Below are 10,282 nucleotides of genomic sequence, written 5' to 3'. Positions count from 1 at the left end.
ACTTCCGTCGCTGCCGCCGGCCCCGCCTCTCGTTCTGTCTGCGCTGCCCTCCGAGGCCACCAGAGAGCGCACGAGAGAGAAAGGGAGACCCCCCCCCACCCCCAAAGTTCTTGTCGCCCTAGCTGCACGCGTGTGCATGCGCAAAGGCCTTTCCTCCGTACCCTTGTGACCGCGGGGGAACGCTGGGAGTGCTGTCACGTTTTCTTAGGAAAACCGGAGTGGAGCTGGGCCAGTGTCCCCACACGCGCCCATTCTTCAAGAATGATGGGATCCAGTGAGTGGGGGAGCTAGGAAGGAGACCCAGACAAGATACACCGACGTGGACTATTACACACCGCAACAGTTACCTCAAACACACTGACATCAAATAGGAACATCTAGATAACGAGAGTGCAGTCACACAGCCAGACACACACATCAAACGTGATATACAGCGTCACACTATGAGTGACAGGTACCAAGTCATATCCAGAGATCCTGACACAGTAAACATAACACAGAAATAATAAACTGAGACAAATTCACTGAGGCTTATTACACAAGCACCTGCACTCATACACGTCCAGGTACACCCTTTTCGAACCCAGATCTTACCACCACTATCCAGACATAGCATGAAAATGTTAAAGTACTCTTGGCCAATCAGGCTTTTTCAACCACAACGGTGAACTCAATGTGAGATGGGAATTGAGATCTATAACCCCCTTTCGAAGTTACAAAGGAAATAGTCTGTTCAGAGGGAAGACAGAAGGGTGAGTTAAGGGTTCAATAATTTCTTCCTCCCTGTTCTCGGATGCGCTGCCCGCCATACATTAATCTCTGCTTCCTTGCTTCCTCACTGGCAAGTCTTGTGTATGTTTTTAGTGATACCAATCAAGGTACAGTGTATAGTATGTGTAAAATCTCCGAATATACATTTGAAAGGGGACACAGTAAAACTTTCTTCCCACTGGGGAAGTAAAATGAAGGACTGAGATTTATCTTTTTACTCTCTTGTAAACCTTGAATCTTAAAAAAATCAAGCTTTTCTATCTGCTAAAACTGAAGACAAAAATTTAAAAAAAGCTCCCTCCATGGAAGTCCTGAATCCAAGAGGGCTTCTCTCTAGGGCCATTTCATTCATAAAAAATCTTTGAGTCAGCCCAAAGCTCCAAAGAAATAAAATGTGATGGTTACCCCTCAGTCAAACAGGTTGGCCACATTTGCAAATATGTATCCTAAACTGACTACAGTCTCTGTGTGGATCACAACAAACTGTGGAAAATTCTTAGAGGGGAGTACCAGACCACCTTACCTGTCTCCTGAGAAACCTGTGTGCTGGTCAAGAAGCAACATTAATAGAGACAGGGAAAGACTGACTGGTTCAAAAGGAAAGGAAGAACAAGGCTGTGTATTGTCAACCTGCTTATTTAACTTATTTACTGGATGAATCAAGCTGGAATCAACACTGCTGCAAGAAATAATAAAAAAAGAAAAAATAAAACCAAAAAGATTGCTGGGAGAAATATCAATAACCTCAGATATGCAGGTAATACCACTCTAATGGCAGAAAGTGCAGAGGAATTAGAGAGCCTCTTGATGAAGGATAAAGAGTGAAAAAGCTGGCTTGAAACTCAACATTAAAAAAACTAAGATCAGGGACTTCCTTGTGGTCCAGTGGCTGGGACTTCATGCTCCCAATGGAGAGGGCCCAAGTTTGATCCCTAGTCAGGCAACTAGATTCCACATCCCCTAAGACACCTTGCAGTCACAATAAATTAAAAACAAAAACCAAACTAACATCATGGCATCCAGGTCCCATCACTTCATGGCAGATAGAAGGGGGAAAAAGTGGAAGCAGTGACATATTTTCTTGGGCTCAAAAATCACTGTAGGTGACTGTAGCCATGAAACTTAAAAAGATGCTTCCTCTTTGGAAAGGAAGCTATTACAAACCTAGACAGCATATTAAAAAGCAGAGACATCACTTTGCTGACAAAGGTCCACATAGTCAAACTATGATTTTTCCAGTAGTCACATATGGACATGAGAATTGGACCATAAAGGCTAAGTGCAGAATTGATACTTTAAAATTGTGGTGCTGGAGAAGACTCTTGAGAGTCCCTTGGACTGCAAGATCAAGGCAGTCAATCCTAAGGAAAATCAACCCTGAATTTTAATTGGAAGGACTAATGCCGAGGCTGAAGCTCCAATACTTTGGCCACCTGATGGGAAAAGCTGACTCATAGGAAAATAACCCAATGCTGGGAATGAAAGAAGGCAAAAGGGGGCTGCAGCAGGTGAGATGGGTAGACAGCATCATTGTTCACGAATTTGAGCAGACTTCGGGAGGTAGCGGAGGGCAGAGGAGCCTGGTATGCTGCAGCCCATGAAGCAGCAGAGTTGAACATGACTTAGCGACTCAACAATCCTAAACCATGGAAAAAGAGCTTGGCTTTCTTGGCTGCTGAACAGCTCTGGGGAGGAAGATGGTGTTTTACTGGTTTATGGAGTATGATTAATTCAAGGAACCTGGAAGGTAATTTATCAACTCGAGGCTAGAAGAGGCATGAACAGAGGAATATAAAACCAAAACAGTTTATAATCTGTAGATGCTGTCTGGATGGTGGTGATGATGATCTGATTGGAAAAGTGTCACAAGAAGGAAGGCTATTAAGTTTGCCAGTGGTAAGACGCTGCAATGGAATCATCAGAGGTCGAGTTTTAAAATGCTACAGAAATTCATGTATTGTTCAGGCACCAACAATTCTAACTTGAGATGGAAGGTGAAGTAGGATGCAGGAATCAGGAGAGGATGGTTATGAACAGGCTCTCTCTTGAGTTTTCATCAGATGTAAAAATGTATGAATCTTCTGTCTCAAACACTCCACGTATAGATGAAATTGGAAAGATGTAAAGATATTGATAGCTGTTAATAGTCAAAATGGAAAAGCCTATCAATAGGGAATTGATTATGAATTAGGGAATTGAGATGAATTATGGTTAACAGAGTAAGATGTTATTTAAAAATGGCTAGGATAGTATATTCTGTGTATAAAAGCAAAAACTGGCCTGAGTTACAGGGGTCAAATTTGTAGAAAGTTTTAAGTATAAAAAGGCAAAGGTTTTTTAAAAAAGGGTGATATGCACCTACAGATGTACAGAATATATGGGCAGAGGAAATTCCTCCTTTGCAGTGTCAAGCCCTTCCTTGCTGGTTTTGCACATCTTAGCTACTTACAATGAAATGAATCAGACACAACTTGTGCTTGTGAGCAGAATTAGCCACAATTAGGAAAAAGAGTTAGGTTTTCACTAGTTTTTATCGTCTAGTAATGACCATTTAAACTCCAATTCCTTTCCATAGGTTTTTATCCCAAAGCAGATTAAGTGCACACACAGAGCATAAACTGGTGTCTTCCCGATACAAGTGAAGGGGGAGGTATACATATAAAGAACAGACCTTTGGCAGTTGCCAAGGAAGTAGCTGATGAAAAGTGATTTAACAAACCTGGCAAAACTAAGCAAATAGGAATTGGTCCTACTTTTGACAGGTGCAATGACTGAAATTGGAGTATTCTGTCCTTGTCAAAGGTAGGACATTCCTGCTGCTCTTGGTATATTCCATTTGGATCAGGTAATTAAACCTGTATATGAATGGTGCACTATATAAAGCAAGATGGTTCAAAGATTATTAAACCTGTATTTAATGGCTACAATTTTTACTGTTATTGGTGTGAACACCATTTATTTTTTCTCTACTACACATAAAAGACTGCCCTCCTTTCTCTTAATTTTCATGTTCCCTACTGTACATTTGGCTTTACAGAATTCTTTCAATGTATGGAAATTATAAATCGAAGGCCAGGGCTAAAGATAAAGGCTTTAATAAATGTCAATACAGCCTTTAAAAAATTAACCATATATTATCTATCAGTTCTCACGTGGAATTTTCAAGCTATTGTCTCCTGTTATCTTCACATTTCTTCCTAATAACTAGTACCTTAATTGAGCTCTAGCTTCTATCAACTATAGTTAATAATTCAGCAAATTATATCTGGAGTGAAAGTATTTACTTCCATTTTTCCATTCACTTAAAACTTCAGTAAATTAGCTGCTCATTTTATTAATGTCCAAAGCAAAAGATAAAGGGTTCACCAGGGAAAGCAGTATTGAGGGCTCTTGGGTGTCTCCCACTTGTAACTTTAAAACATGCTTCATGAGGGAATCCCAAATATTCTTTTCCAACATTTCCCTTACCTTTAGTACAGTAGCAAAACCTTCAAACAACAATATCTAAATCAGGCATCTGACCACAAGTGCCTAGTAGTAAAGTTCAGCTATAGGTAAATCAATCATTCTCTAAAGTGTGGTCTCTATTCTTAAGACATCGCCATCACCTGGGTAATTTACGGAAAAATGAAAATTATTAAAATCAACCCTACACCCAGTAAATCAGAAATTCTACGAACAGGGCCCAGTAATGTTTAAAATGAAGCTTGCAGGTAATTCTGATACATGCTAACATTTGAGAACCACTAGTAGAGAAGGCAATGACACCCTACTCCAGTACTCTCGCCTGGAAAATCCCATGGACGGAGGAGCCTGGTAGGCTGCAGTTCATGGGATCACTAAAAGTTGGACATGACTGGGTGACTTTACTTTCTTTTCACTTTCATGCACTGGAGAAGAAAATGGCAACCCAATCCAGTGTTCTTGCCTGGAGAATCCCAGGGACGGGGGAGCCTGGTGGGCTGCCGTCTATGGGGTCGCAGTGTCAGACATGACTGAAGTGACTTAACAGCAGCAGCAGCAGTCTTAATTCACAGAAGCATTTTGTTTGTATACCATGTCTCATACCTGACATGCAAAGGACGTGCATCAGTTTGGAGAGGCACTTTAACTCCAGCTTAATGAACAGCTCAGCTCAGGGTCCTGGTTGGAGAATACCTCAAATGCATTGCCCTCAACAGTTGATATTTAGGCTATCCACGGCCATATTCTATGGAAGCCAATACAGCAGTACAGAGCTGCTAACTCCTAGCCTTAGCTTGTATTATCCTAACCAAACTGTGTATACCAATTTTGTCTGATTTAAAAATAATATGCAGCATTCCTACAGATTTCCACTATATACAAGCCTCTTTCATCACAATTTATCCTGTTATTTTCCAGTTCAAAGGCACTAAAAGTACACTGTGAACAAAGTCAGGCAAAAAACAATGTGTATTCTTCCACTTTTATAACCTAACGCTGCCATACTACTTAATAGTCTGTATGTCCTTTTCACCCTAAAGTGAGTCACTTAGTCATGTCCAACTCAGTCCATGTTGTGACCCCATGGACTATACATCCATGGGATTCTCCAGGCCAGAATACTGCAGTGGGTAGAGCTGTTCCCTTCTCCAGGGGATGTTCCCAACCAAAGGACTGAACCCAGGTCTTCCACATTGCAGGCCGATTCTTCAGCTGAGCCACCAGGGGAGCCCAAGAATACTGGAGTGGGTAGCCTATCCCTTCTCCAGTGGATCTTCCTGACCCAGGAATCGAATCGCACTACAGGTGTATTCTTTACCAGCTGAGCTATCACGGAAGCCCTTTTACCCTAAGAAAAAGGGGTAAAAGAATTCAGAGGCTGGATATAAGCTTTAGAAGTTCCTTATAATCTATACCATATAAGAATCTCTAGAAGTACTTAGTCAGTACTCAATAGCCAGAAATCTACATTCCTCATTTACAACTCTAAATAAAATTATTGGGTTGGTAAGATCGTATGGAAAAACCTGAACGAACTTTTTGGTCAACCATGTGTTTTTAGGATACACACTACTACAGCTAGCCAACTTAAGCCTTACCAGAGTAATTCTCATAGGCCATATTTATTAGCAATGATAAAATAAAATTGTAAAACAAACATCAAGTTTCCTTCACTCAGGATTAACATCTGTATTAAACTAGAAACTAAAATGGGGGTGGGAAAATTTTCTACTTTATAGTTGGTTAAATGAAAAACATTCCTATTAAATAAAGGTTTGTCATAATCTGGGAGATAGCTGTTACAGGTTTATTCATCACTAGCAATTTATGAGAATTTATACTTTCCAAACCCTAGCAAATGAAGATATTAAACATTCTTTTCTACACCTTGGTATATCTAACTAACAAAGTAGGACCTATGAAAAAAAGCTGACAGAAAACAAGGGATGCCATTGTACACAAAATGCTTTGTATATAGCTACTGTTAGTTAACAGTTGGAATTAAAAGCTGGTAATGAGTAAAGGCCAAAATTAAACCGAAGTAAACTGGCAAGGATTTTTTGTGCATGTTACATTAAAGTGTCATTTTCCCCTCAGTGGTAAATCATAAAATTTCTTCGATTTGATACATCCTTTAATAGATCTAAGTGGTTCAAAGAGAATCTCTTAAATTATTTTTAAAATTAAAAACCTGCTTGACAATAATCTCTTAAACCAATTATCCCAACATATTTTGAAAGGCTGATACAACTAATTCTTGTTATTCCATGTTATTTCCAAGTTTATTGTTAACACTTAGACATGTCTAAACATGAGCTTAGCGTTTTGAACTCCGAAGGTCTGAAAAGACTATGAATAGTCCAATTTTTACTTATGTAACAGGAACAAGAAATCCACCAGCACCAAAAGCTTTAAAACTCAGATTTTTAGTAGCAGTTTTTAGAACACTCTAGATTAAAAATGGAATAATTTGTTAAAGCATGCAAGAAAAGTGTAACAGTAAATAAAAACCACAACTGTGACAAATATATTGGTTAACACCTCAAACATGTATAACCAATGAACATGGCCTAGGTTTTTCTTTTTTATTGGTACTCACTTAAGAAACTTGAATCCACAGATATAAGCAGTATATAATATAACCAGAAAGTTACAAGTAAACACAGATTATACATGCAAATTTCTGTTCACAAAGGTCACATATGCAAGTATATGAATTAGAAGCGTGCGTCTAAGATTATGGCCAAACTGTTTTTAAAATGCAGAAATGTAAAATTACATCCTGAAAATACAAAGAGATGGTCTACACACTTCAAAAATCAAATGTTGCTTATACCAGATGATGTATGACAGCTACAGGATTCAAGTGACAAGCAATAAGATCTCAAGAAATTAATACTGGTCAAAGAGAAGGGGAATATTTTTACATTTCACTGAAAATACATTGACTTCTAGAATACGAAATCTAGCAGGAACTTAGGGGAAAAAATTACAAAATCTAAAGCCAATTACTTAATATTTCTTATTATCTAAACAACATGACATTGAAAGAAAACTGCACCTGCATTTTAATTACCAATCTCACATTAGTGAAGTTCTCCATAAATGAAACAAAACCAAAAATGCTTCAAACTCCAAATGAAAAGTCTGCAAGGCTCAGATTAAAATGTGGAATGTTTCAGATGAAAGTAATAAAAATACAATTGGTTTTGTTCTTTATTGAATGGAATCAAAAGTTTTGACATATCTCTGAAGCTTGGAACTACTAAATTTCATTTCTCTGAATGCTTCTACATATCTTTCTTAGTGGTGCAAGTATCTTTAGCATATGAAGTCAGTCTCTACAAAGTATTTCTGTCTGTTACTATTTTGATAAAACAAAAACAATTCTTCATTAACTTAACCGTATATGTATTTTTGCTATAACACTTAACACATGAACAGACATCTATTATCTATTATTTTCCACTAAAACAAAAGAATACAATAGTTTTCTTCTAACTATCAGTACTGTATTTAAAAAAGGTTAACATTTAAAAACAAAGAACCATTATTTTCTTTGAAATCAATAAGCTTCTTGCACATCTCAAGCTTCCTTCTTCTGCCTGCGTTCCTCTGCCAATTTATTCAGAAATTTCTGAAAAGAAAAAGTTATAAGGATTAAGTCACCTTAGTAAAACATAACAACTGGATTAACTACAAAATAAAATATTCTATTGAAGTTTAGGGACCTGAGTCTAATTTAACTATAACCTTGTCAATATTTATAAGATCCAGTTATTCTTATCAAGCAGGTATAAAACTAAACTGGACACCACAGTAAGGCATGGGAAAAGAAACAGTAAAATATGAAAAAGTTACTTCAATGTGCAATTAAGACTAACTTACAGAGATGAGAAAACAAAGACCAAAATACGCACATAGAATAACTGCTGCTACCCCAAGAACTTAAGATTAAATGACATGTATTTATTCAATGCCCCTTCTTCTAAGACAAAAGGACAAAATATTATTAAATTTCTGCTACCACTGAAAATAACCGCTGTCCTTAATACTCTAGCAACTTTATATTATAAATCAGTATTATCTTTTTTAACTTCTACTTTCAAGTTTTCCCTCATCTATTTCAATACTTGGTCCTTAAGCCACTAACTAAAACACCAAACTTCAAAATATCCAAACAGAAATTTGTTATTATTATGTTGTGCTTTATTAATTTTTCCTTTTACCTGTATATCCTTTTGGTCATAAAACTTCACTGAAGTGTCATTATTAATAAAATAATAATTTAAAGTCAATGTAAAAATCATTAAGTATAAAGGGATATGGCACTTTATAAAGTTGAAAAAGCCTTTATAGTATTTCACTTGACTTTCAGGCCTCCAGTATCTTCCAAATTAGAGAAATTACAGTCTAATAATCATTTGAGAATACTCTTATACAACAGAATTTGTAACGTTTAAATCTATAAATTTAGAAATTACTGAATTATCATTTAGTTAATAGTGTATTCTAGAAAGAGGTTTAGCAGATGCTTCCAGAGTTCATCAAACTGCTCAAGGCCCATCAATAAAGAATGTTATCAGGATAAAGCGTGCTGGGTCCACAGATGGTACTGGTCCATAAACTTACGTGACTTGTTAGTTTTCACAAAAGAACTCTCCTCTTTTAGATTCAGCCTTACCTTTAATTTCTGATAATGAGGAAGGCTGCTGCAATGAGTATTCTTTGCAACTTCTTCATTTGTATAAAAGAGTGAACACAGCTTACAGTAAAACCCTGTTTTAGGTATCACATAGTCTATACCTAGAACACAAACATACATTCTTACAAATTCAGTAAACTGAAGGTTTTAATAGTGTTCTCAAATCTTTTTTTCCTGTCAATATAATTTGAATGAGTTAACAGTTGTGACATGTCCAATATAGCCTACGCTAAAACAAAGCAAAAACCATGACATCGTTAATAGCTTGTATTTAATTGATGTTTAAGGGCCCACACCTAATTGTTCTCTTAAAAATGTTGAAATAGAACGGTGAACAAAACAAAAAGCAATGTGAAATTCTCAGAAAATTTTATGAGGAGAAAAAAGAACATATTATGGAATGGTAACAAAAAGAGGAAAGAAGAATGCTTCAAGTAAGATTTACAAATTGTTCTGCGTAGAACTTCATGTTATCAGAGTTTATGTAAGACCAATTTAAAAAAATCTTATAGGAAGAGTTTGGGGAGGGTGAAGGGGAACAACAAAGCCTTAAATCTCACCAACAGGAACATTGGGTTGATATGGTCCAATTCTATACTCATCTGGGATTGTATAGTCCTCCTTGTTTTCATCACTTTGGCCATCTGCGTTTTCACTTGTATCTTTGTTGGGATCATCGGCGTTCTCAGCAGATTCAGCACCTGGCTCTGTATTTTCCTCATTTTTAATTCCATTTTCCAACGCTGCTTCATTTTCTTGGTCAAGTTCCTCGATCTTGTCCACCTTAATTTCAACCAAACCATCATCATTTTTGTCACCAGATTTAAATGCCATGCCCGATTTACGAAGTTTCTGAAGTTCCGAATCTTCCTCATCACCAACCTCATCTAGAGTGACAAAACCTTCCATATTCCCTGGGAAACGACGCTGTTAAGAAAGACAAATTTACTCTGCAACAATTATCCTGCAGTATCCCTTCCATTTGCTTTACTTGAAGGGAAAGGGATAGCGTCTTTGCCTTCATTTTCTCAAAAAAAAAAAAAAAGGTGGGGGGGAACTTTTCTTTCTCTCCCCCCAAATTTACTAGTCTAAAAAAAAAAAAACCTTAGCTTGTTTTAAAACTAAGTAATCCAAGGCTTCCCTTATACAAAGAGCAGAAAATAAATATGAGGACATTAATACTCTATACTTTGAGACATATTATGCTGCAAGATAATCAGAGAGCTGATTTCATGAAGTATCGATAAGCTGAATGATGTCCTTCAAAGAAGGTTATCTTATGGTGCAACTCTTTTTGTTACAGAACAGTCTAAAATACCACTGTGGTTTAAAAATTAAGCT

The 10,282-nt window shown here is 37.2% G+C and overlaps 1 protein-coding gene across 21 annotated transcripts in view; it reads right to left on the bottom strand.

The window, feature by feature from the left end:
• Positions 1-6,807: 6,807 nt before the first annotated feature.
• Positions 6,808-10,282, bottom strand: part of MATR3 (matrin 3) — a 38,037-nt gene continuing 34,562 nt past the window's right edge. For 7 of the 21 annotated variants that reach the window (XM_069592179.1, XM_069592196.1, XM_069592181.1 and 4 more), the window contains 3 exons: positions 9,502-9,868; positions 8,921-9,042; positions 6,808-7,873 (listed from right to left, as the gene is read on the bottom strand). In XM_069592179.1, the coding sequence (XP_069448280.1) occupies positions 7,823-7,873; positions 8,921-9,042; positions 9,502-9,868 (540 nt within the window). In that variant the 3' untranslated portion in view covers positions 6,808-7,822. The remainder of the gene's footprint in view (positions 7,874-8,920; positions 9,043-9,501; positions 9,869-10,282) is intronic. The other 14 variants (XM_069592184.1, XM_069592198.1, XM_069592182.1 and 11 more) reach the window with 3 other exon arrangements.

The sequence above is a fragment of the Ovis canadensis genome, chromosome 5 (assembly GCF_042477335.2).
Source record: "Ovis canadensis isolate MfBH-ARS-UI-01 breed Bighorn chromosome 5, ARS-UI_OviCan_v2, whole genome shotgun sequence".
NCBI lineage: Eukaryota > Metazoa > Chordata > Mammalia > Artiodactyla > Bovidae > Ovis > Ovis canadensis.
This window is presented reverse-complemented; position numbering and strand designations above follow the sequence as displayed.